General features: G+C 37.6%; 1 protein-coding gene across 1 annotated transcript; it reads left to right on the plus strand.

Annotated features, from left to right (window-relative positions):
• The first annotated feature begins 739 nt into the window (after positions 1-739).
• ALDH1L2 (aldehyde dehydrogenase 1 family member L2) lies at positions 740-23,778 on the plus strand. The gene is made up of 23 exons (XM_069003773.1): positions 740-781; positions 1,109-1,250; positions 3,518-3,752; positions 7,328-7,493; positions 8,331-8,432; positions 8,968-9,057; positions 9,839-9,973; positions 10,373-10,498; positions 11,890-11,981; positions 12,799-12,946; positions 13,232-13,351; positions 14,515-14,642; positions 17,098-17,248; positions 17,929-17,999; positions 18,105-18,210; positions 18,584-18,671; positions 19,393-19,486; positions 19,732-19,828; positions 20,274-20,372; positions 20,561-20,726; positions 21,115-21,220; positions 22,250-22,449; positions 23,409-23,778. Exons 1-23 carry the CDS (start codon positions 740-742, stop codon positions 23,462-23,464), a joined length of 2,760 nt encoding a protein of 919 aa, XP_068859874.1. The 3' UTR covers positions 23,465-23,778.
• The last annotated feature ends 768 nt before the right edge of the window (positions 23,779-24,546 follow it).

The following is a 24,546-nucleotide window of genomic DNA, read 5'->3' on the forward strand; positions in this document are numbered from 1 at the left end:
TGAGGACCTTTCCTTTTTAACCAGGTCTGATACTCCATTTTTTTTCAAAAATTTCCAGTTTTCATTTTCCAAAAGCTGACTAAAAGTGCAAAGACAATGCATATAGAGACAGTTCCACCCTTCTGTCATATTTCCATGCTCATTCCTGCTCCCTCCTGAACCTATGTTAAGACTTGTGGCAGTTCTGTAAAGTAGACCAGTGAATAGATCCAGTTAAGAATAAGCCACATTCTTTCATGTCAGTGCCTGCTTGCTTCAGTACCCTAATCCAGTTCTTGCAGCTACAGGAGTACCAGTTTTGGGAAAATGAGGTATTAGAGGTGAGGGACTGGAGGTAGGGTAGGAGAGGAGCACAGCTGTCACATAAATCTAAAAGGACTCTGAGGGAAAAAATAATTTTCTCAGGATGCAATTACTTGAAAAACATAGCAGTATCTGATACTCTAATATTATCATAGTGTTGTGATTCTAACTATCATAAATTTTAAAAAAATGGAGGTGGTCACTTGCACCTGCTCAGAAGCTTAAATCGCATGTCCAGTACTGGGATCCAAACGCAGCAGGCAGTGGAAGCTCAGCAAGGGAATCTCACTTTTAGTGCCTTTATTTGCTTGTAGGAGGGTCAAATGGATGATCATCACCTTTAGCCTTGCAGGAACAATGCAAGTTTGTCTTCTTTAGTCTGTACATGTTAACCACAAATAATATACCACTGTTTAATTATAGGGATTTAGAGGGCATGTTCCAGGCATATAAACCATGCCTAGAAAAAGTGGTTTATGTATGTTTCGAAAAATGTATTTGCATTTCTGACTATGGATCAGATCATGGAGCCTCTTATAAGAAGCAGTGGGTCTGTCTAATGAAAATTCTAAAAAAGCACTGTATCAGATGATACTTTTATGTGAAGTATAGTCTCTCTGAATTGTATGTTGCTTGTCATTAATTTAAAAAAAATATTATTCTTTCAAAGGTGATTAGGTTAGAAAAGACTATTCCATTTTAAATCAAACTGAACATTGATAAAGAAAGAGCAAGAGAGAAATGTAAGTAACAACATATTTTCTTTGCATCCTAGAACATGCTTTGTTTTAATTCTTTTTACCAGGCTTATCAACAGAAGCTAAAGCTAGCCCTTATAGGTCAAAGTATTTTTGGACAAGAAGTTTATAACAAGCTGAGAAAAGAGGGACATAAAGTTGTGGGCGTCTTCACTGTGCCTGACAAGAATGGACAAGCTGATCCTTTGGGTAAGTGTAACCTTAACCCGAATGTTAAAATTGCAGATGTACATAACAAACTTGCCTTTCCATGTGAAGGTTCTATCTGTATGGGAATGACTTGCATGTATTGCCTTTGTTACTCTAAACCCAGTACAAGAACTATGCTTTAACAAGCACCAGTCCCAGAAACAGTTTAACCCAGACAGTTTGTCAGTTCTTTAAAAAACAACCTCAGAAGTTGTTTCTAACCATGCAGAGCTATATAGTAAGATATTGCAAAAACAAAATTAATCTGGATATCTTATTTGAATGTTCATCCTGAACTAGATCTGTATCTTAAAGCAAATAGCTGCTGAGCCTGTATTCAAGTGCAAATGTCTGTCACCTTCTTCACTGTGCTGGCTGGGACTCAAGACATGAAGCCAAGATAGTTTATCCCTGGCTCTCTGCCGTTTTTGTCAAGCTTGCATGTGGCAGTGTACCTGCAGAGCCTATTTCTCTTCCACTTGGGCTATGAAAAATACATTCAAAAAGTTGGAGGAGGCTTTGCTCTCCCTTTTTCCAGTGTTGAGGTGCATAAGGATTTTCTAGGCTTCCTAAAGAAAGAAGTTTTGCTTATACAGAATTTTATTCATTGTATTCAGGACCCAGCATAACAAAGAAGATAATTTGGAACCATCTGAATTGTCACTATTCTTTGGTTTTTCTTTCAGTGACACAAAGACAGTGAGTTAATATGATTAGCAAATAGAGGTGTCAGAATGGAATGTTCCTTTATGGATAATCTGAAATCAAAACTACATTCCATGACCTATCTCAAGTCTCTTTTGGTTTTGGTTTTTGGTTTGGTTTTTTTTTTTTTTTTTTGGTCTGGTCCTGACATGTTTTTACAGAACTCTCATAAGGGAAGAATCAAAACATAAATCTTGCTTACTGGTGCTATGGTGCTCACAGACTAGCATGTAATTCTCAAGTCTATCTCGTTAAAAGATTTAATCACACTTTGGAAGAATTAGAGGAGGCAACTATTAACTTAGAAAATGGAAATTTGACTATCCAAGTCTGGTTGGATTACATGATATAAAAATTTTAACTGCAATGTAGCATAACTTGTTTACATTATATAAATTATTCTTGTACAGTTATTATGCTAACAAATGCAACAAAGTAAATCTTCCAATCTTTCAATCATATATTTATTTTAACTAAAACTACAGGATTAGTTTAGTCCAATCTCTCCTGATTGGAGGAAAAAAAAAAAAAAGGAAATTAAACTGCTAGATAATTTCTTTTTACTTCCGGATTACTCAAAAGCTTAAGTCTCAAATGAATATTTTGTAAAGTTTCTGTACCCTCAGACAGCTGCAGTCTTTGTTGATAAAAGTAGCTTCAGTACACACTAACTTCTATGGAATGACATTTAATTTAGTATTTTCTTAAGACCTAAGTCAACAGGCTAAAGATGCTTCAGGTCAAGCTCAAGATTCAATTTCATAAATGAAAAAGAGAAAGTAAAGTATAAATACATGTTTAGAAATACAAATTAAATTAGAAACAGAAATTAAATTAGGTGAATTTTCCATACCTCTTCTTGTGTTCCTTTTTTCCCCGCTACATTTAAAACTCAAAGATATAAAATTTGACAATACTAGCCCATTCTGTGGTAAGTTATTAAGTGCTTGTGCAATGGAATTTATCAACCATCTTAAGATTCTCCCTGCAATTACTGCATTTTTTTTTCTCACCTTTGAGCCAGTTTTGGGTGTTTCACAGATAAATGAAAGCATACCCAGAAGGCATCAGTAAACAGAATTTTGAAGAAATTACTGATGTCCGCTAGCATCTGTGATTATTTGCACTGCGTGACAAAATGCTGCTGACATAAGTGAATCTTAGATTTACATAGTCATATTCACATAAAGATTGCTGAAGTAGAAAACTAAGTTCTGCTAAACCAAAGCAGTTCCAGGCAAATGTAATGAGTGGACAAGAAATGAGACGTCACTGTTCAGTAGTCAATAACATTCAGCATTCTTTTCTGCTTTCATTGGTACTTACTAGCCAAGTCATAGGAGTGAACTGAAAGTTGGGATTGACATAAGATGTAGGAATGAGAATCAAAGAGGGAATGCATAAAATATATCCAAGCACAAAGGTTTTTTAACAGCATACAGAAGGGGCCTCTGTATTCACACACTTGATGATTTGCTTGAGTTGTCATGCAATATGCCTCTGAATTCAGTTTGAATTTTTAACATAAAATGAAAAAAAATAATACTGTTCTTGCCCCTCAGCACTGGCAGCGGAGAAGGACGGCACTCCTGTTTTTAAGTTCCCCAGATGGAGAGCTAAAGGCAAGCCTATCCAGGAAGTAGTTGCAGCCTACAAATCAGTTGGAGCAGAGCTAAATGTCCTTCCATTCTGTACACAGTTTATCCCCATGGATGTTATTGACTGCCCAAAACATGGCTCTATTATTTACCATCCATCCATCCTACCACGCCACCGAGGAGCTTCTGCAATCAACTGGTGAGTTCTGTGCATCAAAACGATGTGTTTGTCATGTTAGGATGTTGGTCTGCACCCATTACTCTTGTAAATGCTGGCACAGCTCTGTTGACTTGCAACTGTCTGAAGGAGCTTCTCTGGAGCAGCTGACTATTTGGCACATGAACTGCACCTCATACCTAGGATTCATTATTATTTCCAAGGCGAGTTCAGCTGTTACTCTGGGAAGATCAGTGGTGTACATTCATATATTTTACTCACATGCACAGATCGACAATCTGGAGTTTCCATAAGCAGGACACTGTCCTTGTGGCTCATCCCCACAAACACTAGATAACTATCACAGTAGGGTTTGATACAAAGCCTAAGATTTCACAGAGTGGAAGGGAGAAGAGAGAAGAGAACCCACAAGAATAAAACCCTATCTCACTGTCCTCCAGAGCAATGCACAAGGTAGGTTCGAATCGTTACCCTGAAAGAACTACACTGCAATAATGACCATGGTAGATTCAAATCTGTCACTCTTGTGACAACAGAAATGACATTAGTACTGGGTCTAAGTTCAGTAAGAAATTGTCTAAATATGAAGAAACAATTTTAAAAGAATCTTACAGGCAGCATGGTGATTATCTGAACCCACAGTGTTGTGGATTCAAGGTAAAATTTTGTTTTGTTTTGTTTTGTTAATTTTAATCCTTCCTGTTAAAGGTACTAAGCTGAAAGACTTAAACAGAGGTGTTAAGGAAACTACTAGAGAGGTAAGGAAAGCCTCCCAAAAGTGTCAGTTGTCTCCAAATGTGTAAAGTAAAATAGCATAAAGTCAGTGGAAAATGAGAGTGAGACAGTCCAGCAAAGAAACAAAGAACCAACTTTTTAAGGCACAAAATTTAATAACAATTCCTCCAAATATGTTAAAGGTGTGAGGTATGTAAGTGATAGAGGGGTTTGATTTAAAAAAGGTATTTATCAAAGAGAATACCACAGTAGGAAATCTGTATTGGTATTCAGGATGGAGGAGCTTAAGATGTTACTATCCTACAGTCCTTCTTTGTGCAGAATAAGTGAAAACAATTCTCTTGAGCTGAACTGTGAGTAGAAGAGATGTTAGGTAAACTGATGAATGAATAAGAATCTTTGTCAGGACCAGGGGACTTAAGCAAATTTGAAGTTACAGATTTGAGACAACCTGCAACGTTTCTGTTTGTTCAGATTATGTTGATGCAAGTGACTGGGAAATAGCAAAAGCAATACCAGTTTTAAAAAGGCTGAAAGAGAAAGCCAGGAAACTTTATATCAATGACTCTGATTTGAATCTGTCATAAAGGATACACTTTCTGTGCAAACGGGTAAATGTGATAATGTGAGAATAAGAAAATGAGAGGTCAAATTCAAAGTTAAGAAACATAACACAATGCACACAAGGGGCAAACCCTCCTGACTATATGTAAGCAGTATTAAAGTCAATTGTTTTTACTCAGAAAAGACACCATGGAAGGATCCATTGACTTAAGAGCTGGACTCGATGATCCTTGTGGGTCCCTTCCACCTCAGAATATTCTGTGATTCTGTGATCTTAAATACTGTCTGCATCTCAGTTGGAACATGAACTAGATAAGTTCAGGGAAGGCTAAGATAGGACAAGGGTATAGGACAGCTTTCACATGACTGGAGACAAATGATGTAGTCTTCAGATTAGAAAAGAGGTCATTGGGAAGGACATATGCTAGCTGTGTGTTGAGCCATGAAAGACACAGAAAGGTGAATAAGGACTGATTGCTCATTCTAAACAAAAGTCAGGGGAAAGCCAGCAAAGAGATCAGGTAGTAGGATTTTACCAAATAGAGGAGATACTTTTACTCCATGCAGTATGTTATTAAATTGTGGGACCTCATATCTAGAGAGATCTAAAAGGGTGCTTTCATAGATAAGAAGCTCATCAAGATGTATTTCACAGGAAGGTGTAGATACAAACTCTCTTTCAGGAAGTCCTTGAGATGAAGGTTTGTAGAAACTGGAATGTATTGCAGTGCTGTATCACTGTGTTTTGCTCTATTTTGCATATTCCTTCTGCAAAAGGCATCCGTCTGCTCCTGCCCTTCTCAGGTAAAGGCTGTTGTCCTGAGGCCTTTAAACTAAACTAGGACTTGGCCTTGGCTGACTGTTCTTGTGCTTCACCCTCTCACCCCTTGCTCTAATCACTACTTTCACATGTCGTGGCTACAGCCCTGGTGTTGATCAGACCCTTTATCCGAACAGTATAACCAAGAAAGCCTTTGAGAATTAGACGTGGCTAGACATAACCAGGTACAAACAATGGCCCTTGGGTGCAGAGGGTTCCTCACTCACTTCCTTTATAGTCTTTTCCAGCTGCTGCCACTCTGTTATCAGCAGTCCTTTGTGGAGGGAGCTGGTGGACAGAGGAGGGGGCACACAGTAGTTCTTATCTTGTCGCCTATTTAGCATCAGAGACATTTGCCCATGAAACTTTCTTCTCCATGCTGAGGACATCCATCTCTCACTAGAGTGCTCTTTTGGAATTTTTACATAATAAAAAGCAGAAGAAATGCTGCTTAAATGTGTGAAAGATCTGATATGGGCTAGCCAAACTTCTGCAAGCTTTCGCTTCCGTTATACCTGCCAACTTCCCCAGTTCTCCTTGGAGTTCACCCCTTGTTCAGCATGTATGTGGGCTTCACTCGTTTTAATAATGTAGTTTTCAGTGCTTAAAATTAATAATGAATTTTCCTGTGTATAAGCCAGATCTCAGACAATTCTCTTACAACAAGGACTGCCAAGGGAACACATGAGATATGTATTACTTAAAATAGCATTGGTGTTTTCATGCAGACAAATGGCTAAAACCATGCAGGACATATTTCTCTCACCATTTCTGGCTGTTCCCTTAAACACACTTCAGCCTGATTTTCCATCATTCTGAGACACATGCCAAAGGAGAGCTGGAAAATTTAAGGTGGCTGAAGTTCCCTTCTGGTGCAGAGGCAGATCCTGAGCCAAGGTAAATCAGCATAGGTCTATTGTAAGCATTGCTATGTTCATGCACAGCAGCTGAGAATCTGGCTGGATAGCCTTAATTCCCTTAATAACTTTGCCTTAAACAGTTGCATGTACATAATTTTCCACTCTGAGTGTAACTCCTTTTCAGCTGTGTGACAAGTGTACTTCCCTTGTTGACCTACAGATGAGCCATGAGGCTTAGCTAATTAGAGTAAACAACCATGAATTATTAAGATAATATTCTGTTAGATGCTTCTGTCTTTCAAATTCTGTCATGACTGTTGCACACCTTTTGCTGTGAGTGTCTTACCACTGATAATACTTTTAAAATAATTATCACAATGAACCGTATGAGACAGCCAGGGTTCAGTTGCAGCATTTCTTATGTCACTTTGTGGAAGCCACACATCAACAGTGTCAAAACTGTGGGTCCCTGACTGTGAAGTGAGCAATGAAAGTATAGCAAAAATTATTAGGGTTTTCTCTTCTGTCTTCCTGAAGAAAATGTGTAACACATGAGTTGATATTCCCAACTACTTTAATTTTGTCTGTATTTACTGTAAGTCTTTTTTTATGTCCAGGACTTTAATTCAAGGAGATAAGAAGGCAGGATTTACTATTTTTTGGGCTGATGATGGTCTGGACACTGGACCGATACTTCTGCAGCGAGAATGTGATGTTGGCCAAAATGATACTGTGGATGACTTATATAACCGATTTCTCTTCCCAGAAGGAATAAAGGCTATGGTATGTTTAGCTGTTCTAAATACCAGCTTTTTAAGAGGAAAAGAGGTTGAAAGTAAAGGAAATATAGACAAGGTATTTGCATTTGGAAAGACAGAGGTTGTGGTACTCAGCCAAATCTCAGACTTCACTGGAGCTGTGTGGCTGCACAACAGCTGAGGGTGTGACCTCAGAATATTTGCTGCTGACAGCAGGCAGAGCGTATTCTGTTTCCACAGATGGCGAGAAGTTGAATTTGTTCAGAATGTGGCTCTTTCCATAGATTTCTTAAATGCTTTCACAAGACAAAATCTTTTAAAGGCTCAGCGAGAAAAAAAGTTAGGTGTGAGATTTTTAAGAATAAAGGGCAGTATAGTGTTTGAAGCTCAGAGTCCTGGTAGATTGGCTTTGAGTTTTCTATGCTTGTCATTTTTTGTATTTTTTTGAAGTGAATAAAAGAAAATGCACAAAAAGTACTCAGCATTGTTCTTTAGAGATTTTTTTTTCTCTCTCCATTTAAATGCAGAAACATAACTTATTGCAGAAAGAAAAAGGTAAAAGTTGAATGCAATCATACTGAGCCACATTCTTGTCCTGGAGAATCAGGCAGCTGTTCTAAGTTTGGTGACTAGGTATGCCCATGAAATTCTGGAGGCTATTTCTTTTGTCAAAGAAGCTTAAGCAAATACACATGTTTAATCAGGGCAGCACTGTTCCCTTAGAGTTTGGAAATACTAGGTTTAAAAAAAAAAACAAACCAATTCACCTTGTGGCAGAAAGTCTTTTGCTGTCATTCCCAAGTATGACTGAGGAAAAAAAGGTGAACCAAGCTAACGTTGAATCTTTTACTTTTTCACGTAGGTGGAAGCTGTACATCTAATTGCTGATGGTAAGGCCCCTCGCATACCTCAGCCTAAAGAAGGGGCAACATATGAAGGGATCCAAAAAAAGGAAAATGCAGAGGTAGTGTGAAGTAACACTGTTTTTTTGACCACTAGAAAAGTTATTAACTCAGATTGCAGTAACAGTAATATGAAGTTAACATGATTTTTAACTGAGTTGTTTCCTCACCTCTTTTTCCTGGGATACCTCCTAGGATGCACGTAATGGAGTCCTAGGTTAAGTTCCTTTTTCCTTTCAGCAATTACCTGTATTTAGAACCTGTGTCCTATTCGGGATCGTGTACAGGCAGCTAAGAGGCAGCTGCAATTTCAGTGGATTCTTAATATGTCATCATATATGTGAATACAACGTTGAATCAAGATCACTCTGTTTGCCAACAGGCTGTATGAAATTCTCTACCAGAAATACATTTGATGTCAGGAAAAGCAAGTGTTGGCACCAACCAACACAGGCCATATAAACAAACCACAGATTTTAAAATTAATTAAATACCCATATGACAATTATTTTATCTAAGCATCCCTACTGCATTAGATGATCTTGTTTGTGGTTGGGAAGGTGTGGTGGTGCATCCTGGCATGTTTTGATTTCCTAGATCTCCTGGGACCAACCTGCAGCAGCTTTGCACAATTGGATTCGAGGGCATGATAAAGTGCCTGGAGCATGGACAACAATAAATGGCCAGGTATGCTCTGAAAACCAGAAGAATGTTCTTCTTTATACCCTCTTTTTGACTCTTTTTTGTTATAAAATTAAAGATGTCTGCATAGAGGTGAATACAAATGTGTGTTACATTGGTATAGCTCTAATTTGATGACTATATGTTTTGTGTATATATAGAAGAGGCAACTAAAGAAATATACAGAACACAGTAGTTACGACTATTTTAGTCACAGTTTCATTTAATTTGAAGAAAGGTGAGTACAATATCTGGGAAAAAAAATAAGGCATGGTACAAAGGTACCAAGAGTGCCAGTTACTGTGCCAGTACACTGTGCCAGTTACTTTGTGAAGTAGGTATGCATTACAGAATAATGCAGCCCACGCTGTACAGTGGCCAACACCACACTATTGACAGCAAAATGAAACACTGTGAGCTACTGAAATAACAGAAGGTTTAATTTTAAGGAGATTTGGGCCTAGATAATCTGCAGAAATAAATCTATGTAATTTTATAGATTGAGTGGTCCCTCACTCTGGGTATACACTGACAAAAGCTGCTCCCTTTCATGGACTGGTTGCAGCATGCTCGTTGTTACAGCTCAGCTGCTTTGCAGGTTTAGGCAACTTGCAAAATTTTACGTGTTCTGAGTTGTAAAGATCTAGAACTGTTGTAACATGTTTTCCATGTGTAGGTAATTATGTTTTATTTCTGTTATATTAAAGCTTCAAAACAGTATCACAAAATCGTTAAAATTTTACAGCACATTTAGAATCTGTGCGCTTTTAATTACATTTCTTTTTAGGTGGTAACTTTTTATGGGTCATCCTTACTTGATGCTTCAGTGCCTGCTGGACAAGAGCTGACAATAAAAGGTGCTTCAAGACCTGGACTTGTAACAAAGAATGGTCTAGTCATTTTTGGAAATGATGGGAAGATGGTAAGTGCTCAGTCTGGCAAACATAAGCATGGATGGAATAGTTTTAGCAAGAAGGGCAGGTAGTGTGGAATTGACAAACTACACAAATCCAGGTGCTAATGACAGACAGCTAATTCACTTGGAGTTTATCAATCCTCTACCAACCTATAGAGAAGACATTCATGCTTTGTTTTTCACTCAGTCCATAATCATTTCCTGTATGGAGTAAAATCTCTTCTTACTAGGACAGAATCTGAAAGACATGTACAAGTGGCCTGTGCTAAATTACCTGCATTGTATCAGCTTTCCTGGAAGCCATTTATTTCACTACTTCAATCACCCTATTAATGCCTAAAAACTCTTCACCCAATGATGTACTACCTCCCAGACAATTTAAAATCATGTCCTCTCATTTTTCAGGTACTAGTGAGAAATCTGCAGTTTGAGGATGGAAAAATGATCGCTGCATCTAAATACTTCTCTGCTGATGAAACAACTGCCCTGGAACTTACAGAAGAGGAGAAAAAAATGGCAGAAGATATAAGGGTAATTCACTAAACTGCTTTAGTGGGATATTATTCAGACAAAAGCATTGCATACTTGTTTTTGGCAAGGCATATCTTTTATTTAGTTGTGCAAATAATTTTTTGATAATATGTACTCAAAACGTATGGGGGGGTGAAGGTTTAGTTATTGATGTTAATTCAGGTGGATCTGGGAACTCACTAGCCTACTCGTCTGTCACTTCACAAAGTTTCCTTTCACATACAAGTGATAGAAAAATAGTAATGGCAGGGTCAGTTATGGTAAATATCTATGAATGATGAAGGTGAGAGTAAGGAAAAACAAATAGTCCTTTGCCTCACACAAGTGAGGTTTTCAACACTGTCAGACTTGGACAGTTCCTCAAATCCTTTCTTCACTGTGGTGTTAATCACTAGGATGTGCTCAGAATGGGCCTGTTGGACAAGCTCCAGGGAGACTCAGAACAGCTTTCTGAAAGCAAATGGCAGCAGTTTTCTCGCTGTACCTGTGTGCTCTGTCTCTTCTGCCACAAGAACACACAAGGAGCTGGCTGGCAGAGGGATGGGAACAGCTGGAGTAGAAAACTCTCATAGCCAGAGAGGCTACCCTCTCCTGAAATACATCCCTCTGTAGTGTCAGGGGCTTAGCTGAAAGCCACATTTGTCATTAAAGTTTTGTGCCAGAGCAAATGAATCATAGATGTCTTCCCTTATGCTAACTCTGCTGCAGGGTTATTAACTTTCGGTACAGGTCGGGTGCCTTGATGTACTAATATTTTAAGCTGCTGCTCCTTGAACCTGCTTGCCAGCAACCTAAATGCTGCCTGGAGCTATTGAATGACTGAGAAAATTATAAAAATAAGTATAAACTCATCAATTGGTGACACTGCCTGTTAACTATGAAACTCAATTATAATTAATTGAAATATTACATTACCAGTTATTTAACTGCTTATTTCTCCATCTCATGCACGCACCTTAAACTACTTTGCAGCTTTGGCCAGGTGCCTGAAATGCTCTCAATCCATTCACAAAGTGCTCCAGGCTGTCCTTGCTTATACTGATGACACATTCCATAATGCAATGGGAAGTTACTATTTGGATGATAAAAAACCTTTAAAAACTGGCCCTGAAAATTATTAACATTGTACCATTCAGGTTCCTTGCCTGATTAGGTAAAATTACCATGGAAAAAATACTGTATTTTGATCATCTAATTATACTGAAAAATTTCTTGTCTGACATGAAGTCTCCAGACTGTTTTAGACCCTCTTAAAATAACTTCGTGTTTTAGAAACGTTTGAAGTAATATATATTGTAGGCACAGATACCATAGAAAATGCAGTTTGATAAATACTTCTTGCAATTACAGGATTATTCATTATTGCCTCTGTTACTGTTATGTATTATTAGGCTATTTGGAAGGGAATTTTAAGCAATGTTGCTGTGATTGAGGATTCCACAGACTTCTTCAAATCTGGAGCATCCTCTATGCATGTTGTCAGGTAAAAATATTCAAAATAACAAAATTGTGAAGCCAAAGTTATTGAAAAAAATGTTGTTGTGGTGCCTTTAAATCAGAGTTGATCAAGTAGTGTGGAAGAAAGTAATCCCCCTATGTTTTCCAATACTCTTACTATTCCCTTTCTTACCTTTGAAAGCATGCACAGTTCTTCTCCCAGAGTTATGAGATATTGATGTAATCCTGCTCTTTCTACTGAAGGAAAATTCCTCTTAACTTCAGGAACATCAGCCCCATGGGAGAGCATGGTGATGCTCAAACCTGTCTGCATGCAGACCAGGGGGCTGACTGGGGACCTGAGCAAAGAACTCCCCAGAGGGAAAGAGGAGCCTTTCACAGAAAGAATTGAGCCCATGCTTAAAGGTGCACTGAGTTTGTCATGGCTTGGGCCACCTCGTTTGCCTTCTTTTTGCAACTCAGGCCATAATATAAAACCAGCATTTTTAAACAAACTAATTATTGTGCTGATTTCTTACCAGTCTCAGTGTCCTCCATATATTGGTTAGAGTAGTCCCAAATACTGTTTTCCAATAGGAGATCAATGTCTTCTTGTAATTGATTTTCAAAAGTTTGCCTAAGAGTATTCCAGAACTGACATTTTCTTTTTCATAGCATCCCCATTTAAACAAACAGATTTCAGGAAAATGCACTTCTGTGCCCTTGTCAGAGAAACACAAAGACATATTCACATCCATACAAATTGAGACCCAGTTTTGATCCCTTTTGACCTTCAAATGATTCAATTATCTGAAGAATTCTTTCATTTGTAATTAAACTTGCTCTTTCTTCAAAATCTTTAGAATGCTAGAAGAGATCAAACAGAAGCATGGTGGACTTCAGCTACAGAATGAAGATGTGTATATGGCCACTAAATTTGCAGACTTTATTCAGATGGCTGTCAGAAAACTCAGAGGAGAAGACGAAGAAGAAGAGTTAGTCATTGATTATGTAAGACCTTTTATTTTGCACTTATTGCTTAGTCTTTCTTGGGTTTTAGGGGAGAGCAAACTGCATTTTATTACACTGCTTGATGCAGTAGGTCAGCAGATAAATATTTGTTTATACAAACTTCTATATATTTGTATTTGGTTTCCATTACATTTTACTTCTAACAGCCACATATACAGGCTGAAATGTGTCTGGATATTGGCTGCAGATATCAAAAACTTGTTAAGCTACATTAAAATATTAGTTATTATATATTTAAAACAATTTGTTGTTAATTTCACCCAGGTTTCAAAAAATATTAACAACATGACTGTGAATATGCCATACCAATGTTTCATAAATGGGAAATTTATAAATGCTGATGATGGAAAAACATATGACACTATAAATCCAGCAGATGGATCAGTAAGTAATTTCTAAATATGATCAATACCAGTTTATTTCATTTTTTTGCCTATTAAAAAATCTAAAACATTAACTGAATATTGCTATTTGTAAAATAATACACTACATATTAAACAACCTCAAGAAAAAAATTTAAGTTTCAATTTACTTCACATTTTCTGTATTCTACAATTTTTTCCATTTGAGTCAAGCTGCAAAGCAAAAATAACCTACTTCCACTTCAATTACTATGTCAATTTCCATACCCAGCTGAATATTTTACCTTGAGTTAATTCTTGTTTAGTTTTGCAAACAGAAATTGCTGAAGTTTATTTGCTAAGGAAGTCTTTCTTTTAGGATATTGTGTATATTTCTTGTCAGTAATAAACTTCTTTATTTTTTTTTTTAATAAATCTGATACCTTAGGGCAAGTGTGACATTCAAATGCCCCTTTAAATTCTCAGTAAGAAAAATAACTTTTCAATAGGAAAATACATACAGTTGCACTTCAATACTGAACTACCCAGTATTGGTTGAGCAACTCATAACTGTGAATTTTAAATAAGAGAAGTGATTCTGATGTCCATGTAGTTGCCATTTAATTCTGGAGTAAATAAAGTCTGCTGAAATCAATGACACAAATTTCACTATCATCAGAAGTCAGACTCTGATACTTTTCCTGAACTCAGTATAGAATGGAATAAAAGTCATAACAATTTTGTATTAGGATTTACAACATGTGTATTTACAGAACACAATCATCTTAAAATACTGTGTGTTCATGGTGGTTTAGGATAACAGAAGCTCCATTCCTTAGAAATGGAACATGTGGGAGTCATTTTAGCATGTTTAGGTATTAAATTGTAATACCACATATAATGACTTCCAGCTTTTGTAGTATCACATTGGTTTTACATATGGAAAGAGAGGGTGAGATCCAATGGGACAACGTACCTTGCTTTGAAGAAGAAGAAAGACTGAGGAATCTGAGTCCCTGCAGTGTCTTCCAGATTTTGGCACCTCAGTTATGTCTGATTATTTGCAGCCTGGCTCACCTATGACAACTGCCAGAGTTGAAGATATAAAGTATTTGCTTATACCCAGTTGAGAAGTTTGGGAGGAAGGAGTAACACTCTGCATCCCAGTGTTTCTTTTTGAGCTAATGCAATGCTACCTTTGCACAGGTAATAGCCAGTGTATCTTCTGCCTCACTGGCTGATGTTGACAAGGCGGTGGCAGCAGCAAAGGAGGCATTTGAAAATGGTGAATGGGGGAGGATGAATGCAAGGGAAAGAGGGCGCCTCATGTACAGGTATGTACAGGACAGCTTGCATTTGTTTCATTTTCTCAAATCTTGTTTTGTTTCTCTGAAGAATTGTATACATTTTCTGAATGGGATGGATATTCATAATTCCACTTTCAGAGGATCCAGAATAGACATCTTTTCATCCTCTGACTGACTTCAGTGTACCAGCCTCAGGTCTTAGCTGACCAACCTTTCTTGTGGCAGAGAAGAATCTTGTGGTCTCTCACTGCCACCATTCTTTCATTACTATTTATGAATGGAAACAAAGAATTTGAGGAAAATATATTTTAAATACTTGATGTCTTCATTTAATCTATATGAGTTTCATTGCAAGGATTGAGAATTCCCTTGTAAACCTTCATCCTTCCATATAAACGAGGCTAAGCTTTAAAGACAGTCTGCCTGGGTTAGGTAGGCAGAGATTTGACCTTGCTAAGCCTTGCTGCATGTGAACTCCCTACAGCAAACATACAGCTACATTGCCACTAATTTTGAACTTTTGAACTGTAACTGATGCTAGATTTTTCCAGGATCATATCCCAGCAGCTGGCTAAAGACCCAGTGTAGGAGATGTGTTATGGTCTGCAATGGAAGAATTGTCCAGTGCAGAAATTCTCTAAGCTGAATCCAACATTTACCTGAGACACTTTTACCTCTTTTTTGTATCTGTCTAACTGTGTCTAGTTAATGCCTGGTTCTTATTTTTGTCTATGTTTCTATTGATTCATAAGATAAGCAGAGGTTTTGTTGAATTAATGGTATTTTAATGGTGGGGTTTGATTCTTGAAGGGCAAGAGGTGATCTCAGAAAGATGGTAATGCTGACTAGATAGTGTGAGAGTGATACTGGAGGCAGCTAATAAAACCCCAATTGTTACAGATTTTCCATATCCAACATGATGCTTAACCCAAGCACAGGGGGACCACTGTCTTGCAGACTTCAGGTGACTAGAAGCATCAGAGCTTCCCTATAAAGAAAGCTTCTTTTGTGGGCTATATTGATGAGCTTTCATTGCTTTTTCAAGTCTAAACATTCAAATGAATGAGTAGACATGAGTAAAGAAGCAGGTTGCTACTCCTGAAAAAATGCCACGTTTTACAAGACATTGCAGGCATCTTAGAAAAAAGGATGAAAGCAAAGCCAAAAAAAAAGGAAAAAGGCCTGCAGGACTCTTCACAGAGTTGAGTAGTGATCACAAGAGAAAATGGGCAAGTCAGAACTGAACATTAAATACACCTGGTCACTTAAGTTTTTCACAAGTGGGTACATATTCAAAGCATGCACAAACCTGTATTTAATTTGTATCAGGAATGTAGAGTGCTTGAGAGACCAAGTTAACTCTGACCTGAAGAGAGATTTTTAAGGTGTGAGAACTTCTGCTCTGTTTTACACTTGGAAGATTTGCAAGCATAGCTATATTAGGTATATGGAAAATACAAATCCCCTACACCACGTAGGTTATCCCTGGATTAAACTTTGCTTAGGGAACTCATTCTCTAGGATAAAACACCGGAGTGTTTATGTTGCAAACCATTCCCAGTGCAAATAAAAGCTCTCTCTGTCCCACCTTAATTGAAATAAGGCCCCTTTTTCTCTGACCTCTGTTCAAACTGGAGATTTTGAGTGCTGAACCAAAGAGAATGTGTGTGCCATTAAAGCTCCTAGCTCTGCTGCTTTGTCTTAAGAAATCATTAATAGAAGACATTAAGTGCATTTTAAATGGAACCTTCTCCTTTGTCCCTCACATGCCCATATCCATTCTCTTACACAACACTGCCAGTGCCCTGACCTGTAGCTGGGTCTCCAAGATACACTTAAAACAGGTATTAAGGAGAATTTTTCCAAATCTCTGCAAATGCTTTAAATGGGCAGAACTTATATAATGGAAAAAGAGGTTTCACACCCAGCTTTGAATACTCTTTACAGGATCTCAAATGCACTTCGTTAAGCTTTTAAAATCACAATAGAGCATTGATTATATGCCTAAGTACCAAATCAGAGAAGGAAGCTGAAGAAAGACACTAATGCATGTGAGAAAATGTGAAGGACTGAACGTGAAAATTGATTGATGCAAACAGACCTGAGCAGGGGACCACTAAACTAACAGTAATGCCTCATAAGTACAGGTGTCAATCAGTGAAGATGTATTTTTGAGACACTCTGATAGTTATTATCAACTTAGTAATACTTTTACTTATTCTTACTTACACCTAAGGTGAGTTTACACAGTTCATGTCTTCATTCAGTGTCTACTACAGCCAGTGTGAAGACATTTGCAGACTAAAGGGCAATTTTTCAATCCCTTACTGATGTTAAGGAGCAGTGGCTCCAGTGCTCCACCTCCAAATTTAGTGGGAATGCTCTTTTGATTGTGTTTCTTTGCCACACTTATATAATTTCAGGCTGTCAATGGTTAGATATCATTTCCCTTTGACGCAGATTTTTAACATTTTTATTAAAGACTTGCAGACCTGATGGAAGAACATCAAGAAGAGTTAGCAACAATAGAGTCTATCGACTCAGGAGCTGTCTACACTTTAGCTCTGAAGACTCATATTGGAATGTCTGTGCAAACATTCAGATACTTCGCTGGATGGTGTGACAAAATTCAGGCAAGTGGATATGTAAAGGAAATTATCAATGGCACTGCTTCTCTATACTTCTTTCCTGTTGTTATTCTTCTGAAACTGTGCCAAAAAGTAGTAAAAGGAAAAAGTAATTGAGGAATCAAAAACTAAAGCAAAATTAGAATTTTACCTAGAATGGCTCTCCCTGTCAATACAAAAGGATAGTCCACTTCCAGCTGGAGAATATGGATTTAGAATGTGACTCTAAATATCTAAGAAATCAGTTGAGGTATCACAATGGATATACTTGCTTGGTCAGCTCTTGATTATTCATGGGACAGAATGTCAGTGTGCTCACCACGCAGGTAAGTGCAGAGACCTGCGCTTTGCTGCAGTCTGGCCAAGGCTGGTGAATTTGCTTGATGGCACAGCATGTGGCACACATTCAAGAGAACTTCCTCCAATGTCTTTGAGACCAATCAAGAATATCATCCAGCTTTTTTTTTTGTTCATCAGATCCTCACTTTATGTTCTCCCATCAGGAATTGATTACAATATCCACAGTAGGAAATCATACAGCAGAAGCATCTGTGCCCCTTTCCCTGATGCAAAAATGCTTGTGGTTTTGAAGTGTACTCTGTAGCTTTCTGAAACATACTTACATGGCAAATATGTAATAAAAATTATTAATCAGTATGAAGATCTGTCCCTCCTCTGTCTTTTAGGGTGCTACAATTCCAATTAACCAGGCCCGGCCAAACCATAATCTAACATTCACCAAGAAAGAGCCAATTGGGTGAGTATCACTTTTTTCTTCTTAGTGACAGCCTTGACATGCAGAAAAGCCATGGAAGAGCTGCCATCAAATATGTAATCTCTCCATGTTTTTTCCTACCTGAAGTGTCTGTGCAATTATTATCCCCTGGAATTACCCACTGATGATGCTTGCATGGAAGAGTGCAGCATGCTTGGCTGCAGGCAACACCCTCGTACTCAAACCAGCTCAGGTAAGAGCAAAAAGGAATGTACAGATGTCCTGGATGCCCCTGTTCAGGCAAAATGATTTAGGCAAGATAGGAGATTTCACCCATAGATTGGTCTGTCATATGTACCCATGGGTTGGCTGTGTCATGTGTTGGAAAGTGCACATACAATAATACAAACTGCCATGGTGATACAAGATACTGATTGACTCCAGTTATGCTCCGGTGCTAATCTCATTTTCAAGAATTAATTTATTTCCACAAGAAGCCATCATTTCTAATTTGCCAATACTGTAAGAAGGTGAATATTGTATCAAAACTAAGATGCATTGAATGTAAGAGGTATCATCGTGCATTTGATTAAAATAGGAGACCTAATCTACATGTTTCTACTTAGGTCACACCTCTGACTTCCTTGAAGTTTGCAGAACTTTCAGCTAAAGCTGGATTTCCTAAGGGTGTTATAAATATTCTGCCTGGTTCAGGTAAAACTTCAACTCATCATTTTTCTGGGAGAGGTCATGCTAAAACTGGTGAACTTCTTCACCTTTTTGAAGACCTGTTACATAGGTATGTTCATAGGCACTAGGCTTGCATCTTTTCATGCAGCAATTTCACGTTTCCAGAAGAGAATAGGAAAAATCCGGCTTCAGTTAGGGGTAAGAGCTGTCAGTCTACACCTTTTACAAGTTCACACAATTAACATGAACACTCTGGAAAATAATGTATTACAGAGAAACATGTTTCACTTGATTGTAAGACTTCAGTTTTTCTCCTAATTTTATGATCAAATGGAAGCATTTAAATGTGACTGTGAGACCTAGAGCAAGCTGCTAAGATGCATATTCATCACTGTAGTCATGGTCCACACTGTGTTTGTGTTCCCTGATGTCACCATTTTCCTCCTTCCCCTAAGGAAGAAAAGTGACAAAGCAATTATATGGGGCAGGATTGGTTACAAATTAGATTATTCCACCTACAGTGGATTATTAAGAAGCTCATTAGTCCAGACAGATGGGACAATTTGGAGACGCTAACAGGATCCAAGTTTTTCACAGTCGTAGGAATAAAGCTGCAAATATAAATAAGGATGTGATACTGTATTTGATTTGTGGTGTTAGCTCCTTCTGTGTTACAGTGCTGCTGCTGGAGTAGTAAAAGTTGCCCATGTACCATCCAGTTACACTGCTTTCCTCACCCTGATAGGTGGCTTAGTGGGACAGCACCTCTCTGAACATCCAGATGTTCGCAAAGTAGGATTCACCGGTTCAACACCAACTGGTAAACAGATCATGAAAAGGTACTCTCAGCAAAAGATTCATAAATGAGCCCTGCTTAGTCTGGTTCTGAAGTATCTTACTAGATATACTGTGCACGTAGAAGTAATGAAAAAGTAACTTCATATGGTTGTTTACCACTATGTAGAATTCTACTAAGTCACTATTGGACAATAGAGGTTTACATATTTTCACTAGTTATGATTCAAAGGAAATAACGGAATAATATTAAAAATTGGGTTTATATGACCATTTTTATTTTTTACAGTGCAGCTGCTAACCTGAAGAAAGTTTCTCTCGAACTTGGTGGCAAATCACCATTGATCATATTCAGTGACTGTGAACTGGACAGAGCTGTAAAAATGGTAATGTTGCTTTGAAGTAAAATATATTCAAAACCTTGTGGTACATCCTCACAGTGCTGCAATATTCTTCTTGACTTGCCAAAAAGAATACCAGGGATCCTTCGCATGAAAAACCTTCAGATGTTTCTTTATGCCAGCACAATTTAACTGTTCATGCTGCCCCAAAAAGTACTACAAGCAATATACATTAGAAATTATAACAAAACAAAGAATTGAGCTCCCTATTGCCATATAGTTTTTAGTTCACCATCAATCATAATAATTCACCTTACCTACCAGCCATATTTTGTTTAAAGTTCATAAATAAGATGTTGCATTGTTGATATTCTTTTACATAAAGCATTAGACTTTTAGGGTCACAAACACTGAATGCAACCTAAGGCAACAGAATGAATGGCAGACTGAACAAAATGCATATAAATATTCATGTTCTTTTCCTGATCAGGGTATGGGTGCAGTATATTTCAACAAAGGAGAAAACTGCATTGCAGCTGGCAGGCTGTTCGTGGAAGAATCAATTCATGATGAATTTGTTAGAAAAGTGGTAAGATATTCAAAGATTAAAGTTAAGTAGATGTTTTGCTCTGGCAGAAAGATCCATGAGTTTTATAGACACTTGTGTTTCTTATTTTCAGTTGCTTAATTTCTCATTACAGCTTATGATAGACAATGCTGCTTCTCAACAACTATTTGCTATGTTACATAACTTCATTTTAATTGGGTAACCCATAGGTTGAAGAAATAAAAAAGATGAAAATCGGTGACCCACTTGACAGATCTACAGATCATGGTCCACAAAATCACAAGGCACATTTGGAAAAGCTGCTGCAATACTGTGAAACTGGAGTCAAAGAAGGAGCCACCCTAGTGTATGGAGGAAGACAAGTATGTAGGCCAGGTAAAACACTTTCCAGAGGTATTTGGAACTTTTACGCTTTAAGCAAGAGCTGCCACGATTATCTCAGCTGTATTTTGAGGAGTTGCAATACCATGGGAACAGTACCAGGTAAGCCCACAATACCACAGGGCTTTCATGGCTCATATTATGTGAAGCTGTGCAAATGAAGTGTAAGTTACAGTATCTTTATTGCTACAGTCTGTCTTCTTTTTTTTCTGCCATTTCTCTTGAAATGCATGCATTTCCATTCATACTTCATTCATATCTATTTTCTATTTCAAGTTGCAAGTTATTTATGACCTCAAAGTATGGGACAGAGATGGCCTGGACAACAGCAAACCCTTAAGCACTTTTACCATGCTCAAAAGCTGCTCTATGCTCTCTTTAGGTTTCTTCATGGAACCCACTGTATTCACAGATGTTGAAGACCATATGTATATTGCCCAGGAAGAATCCTTTGGCCCTGTGATGGTGATCTCTAAATTTAAAAATGGGTATGTTCTCATTTGGTTACTGTTAGAAACTTTATTTTCCCATTTTCACCTAAGGGAAGAAGTGATAGCATACACAATATTTTATTAAATCTTGTTAGACCAATATGAATACCTGGTAGTATTCAGGGAAATGTTTTACTGAAGTTTATGTGGTAATTGCAATAGCTTGATCAAATTACAAAATGTGTATTTTTCCCAGTGGAATTACTTATTTTTTTCTGTTACAGAAGACTGCAGTGTTGTATATTGTGTAATACTAGCCCATTACTGTTACAAATGAAAATTCCTCTGTGTATTTTGTAAACTGTCACTTCTAATATCTTTCATTCCAGATCATAAGAATTATTTTACATACAGATGAGATTAAAACCCTACATAGAATCTTAATAAAAGTATTTCCATCAGGTTTCCCCTTCTGCAGTTTGATAATGAAGTTAAGAACCAGCCATGTAGATAACTCTTCACATCCATAATTCTGTAGTCATAAAGGACTGTGTTGAATTTTTTAAAGTTTTAAACTACTACTGATTTTTGAAACTGTATGGAGATGAGATGCAGCTAGAAAATGGCACTCTGAAAATGGCCTGGGAGGTGTGTCTTGATAGAAGTTTGAATTTCAGCTTTTATTCTTCATTAACTTGTAAGGGTGGACAAAATTTTAGCAAACTGATTCATCATCTGCTGCCATGCTCTGCTTTACAGGCATTTTTGTATTGCTCTAATTCCCAAGTTGTACAGTAGCTGAGCAAAGTCGTATGCATACAGCAACATTTCCTGTGGCATTTCTCAGTGTAGATATTAACTGTTGAGATGTGAGGTTAAAAACTTCACAAGCTTGAAGCAAGGGTGTGAATTTCCATGGATCTGTCAGATTGACACACAGATTTGCCCTTGGTAAGTCATCTTTAAAAAAGCTCACTGGAGAAGAAAGGCCATGGGAAAAGTTGCTTCAATGACACTGAAGGTGGAAGGTTGCTAACACTCATTTATTTTACCTAGTTGCAATTAGATAATTTCTTTCCCCCACAGGGATGTCGATGGAGTATTGCGACGGGCAAATGCCACAGAATATGGCTTAGCTTCAGGAGTTTTCACAAAAGACATAAACAAAGCTCTCTACATCAGTGAAAAGCTAGAAGCTGGGACAGTTTTTATTAACACATACAACAAAACTGATGTGGCAGCACCGTTTGGTGGATTTAAGATGTCTGGCTTTGGGAAAGATTTAGGTAAGTTGTCTCCCTCCCTCATTTCTCATCTCAGAGTCCTAATCCATGAAAGAAGCACTTTGCCTGGGTACAGTGTACCTAGCAAAACATGAACTATGGGTGCATTTCCTGCATCTCCTACATTCCTCCAACTACAGTAATCCAATTCCTCTCCCTTTCCTAAATATTCCCACCTCAACACTTCCCATTCAGACTTTCCTGTACATTTGCTAAATGATGCTATAGCTCTGAGAGCAGACAAATTACAGCTCGTCCAGAGCTGTGTACAGGCTACAAAATGTTGCCAAGTAACAAGGGTATTGGCCAAAATATTTTTTCCCTCAGAAAGAATGCTAATTAATGTTTTTCCTCTAAGTAAGAGTATGGTAAACATTTTTATACCTTAAAATGTCACCAAAAATTGCCAACAGCCACAGAAAAAGATGCATTAAAAATATTTTCTTTTCAAAACAACTTTTTTAGAAAAGTGAAGTCTACTCTGCCAAAGAAACTTCACAAGTCTGGAAAGATCAAGCCTCATGGCACAGAAAAAAGGAAAACCAAATTTCATTCACGCAACAGATTTTTGCCTTTGGAATCTCCAAAGACATTTCCTGAAACCAAAATGTCTGATGGTATCAGGGAAAAAAAGATTACTGATTTTTACACAGCTTCTCTACCTATGAACTTTAATAGAGGCAAAGCAAAGCTCATAAATTCAGCTCTGGGCCCCTGGTGGCCATCTAGAGACTGCTGCTGCTGATGGTTAAATTCCAGTTCCTTTTTTCTTCTACATCTGTCGGGTCTGGCCTCTTGTCAAACCAGTTCTGTAAACCACAGTGGGAAGATAATTAGTTTCCATTGTTCCTTAAGGACTCAAATATTGGCTACAGTGTTTCAAATTTTTTCTTAATAATAGTTACAGCCTGACAAAATTAATTTAGCTGCTGTTCTAACAGGTGAATATTGTGCTTGTACAGGTGAAGAAGCTCTACATGAATATCTCAGAACCAAAGCCATCACTGTGGAATATTAAAGTAACAGCTTCACTTGGGAAGTAAACTTTCAGCAGTTTCAATCTTGATGACTACACGAAGCACTCTGCCACACGTAGGATACGCTGTCTGCAGTGCTACAACCAACCAAACAAAACAAAACACTCATTCTATGGATAAGTTTCTATAAATTAGGTCAATATTTTAGTCTGACAGACAATGGCTTTTGGAAATTACCCTGAAGCTATTTAAATTATGCAGCAGCAACAGTTGGTAGCACAATTTCCCCCCATCCTCCCGGATAAAAAAACCCCAAGAATATGGTTCGGTTTATTTTTTTTAAATAGAACTGAAGAATAAGTTCTCACATACCTACTTCATACTTCTGCAACATAATGTTTACATGATCATTTTAAATCCTTAGTCATTAGGCTTTTAAAGTTGAACTAAAATATACTGATTATGCCATTTTTGCTATAAACCAGTTCAGGTTTTATGGTAGCAATTAAACACTCTGCTCTGGTGACTTTTCAGCAGTACAGAAAACCTTTGTGCCATAAGTAAATCAATGCAAGGAAGTGCACTTACTATGATCTTTGTATAGTACATACAGAGTTCAACATTGGTGTTAAACTATGCATATCAAGCTAAAGTTACTGAAAATATTTTCTACCTTTTTGTTGATACAGAATGTGTGATCTGCCTGCAATTTGAAAGGTGGTTACATTAATGGATTAAAATCACTTTTCGTGTCTGTGCACATGGACTGTAATCACTGTTTCATACTGCACGATTATTACTTTGTATTTCACACTTTTGGGGTTTTTTTTTAATCTGTGGGAAAATCCCTTGTAAAGTGTCCATGTTGGCTTTCAAACTTTTTTCAGTTTGGAAGAAATTTTCTATAGATTGAGACCTTATTTAACTAAGCCTGTTAAGACTCCTTGCTCTTAGAATGCAAAAACACCCAAAGCTTCATCTATCTGTGGGCTGCCATGAAAGGCAGCAGTCCGATTCTTTGATTCCCATCCTACCCCTTCACTAAAATGTTCTGTGGTTTAATCAGTAGATCATCTCCATCCTATATTTAAGCCACACTGTAAAAGAAAGACCAGAATCCTTG

Source organism: Aphelocoma coerulescens, chromosome 1A (genome assembly GCF_041296385.1).
Source record: "Aphelocoma coerulescens isolate FSJ_1873_10779 chromosome 1A, UR_Acoe_1.0, whole genome shotgun sequence".
NCBI lineage: Eukaryota > Metazoa > Chordata > Aves > Passeriformes > Corvidae > Aphelocoma > Aphelocoma coerulescens.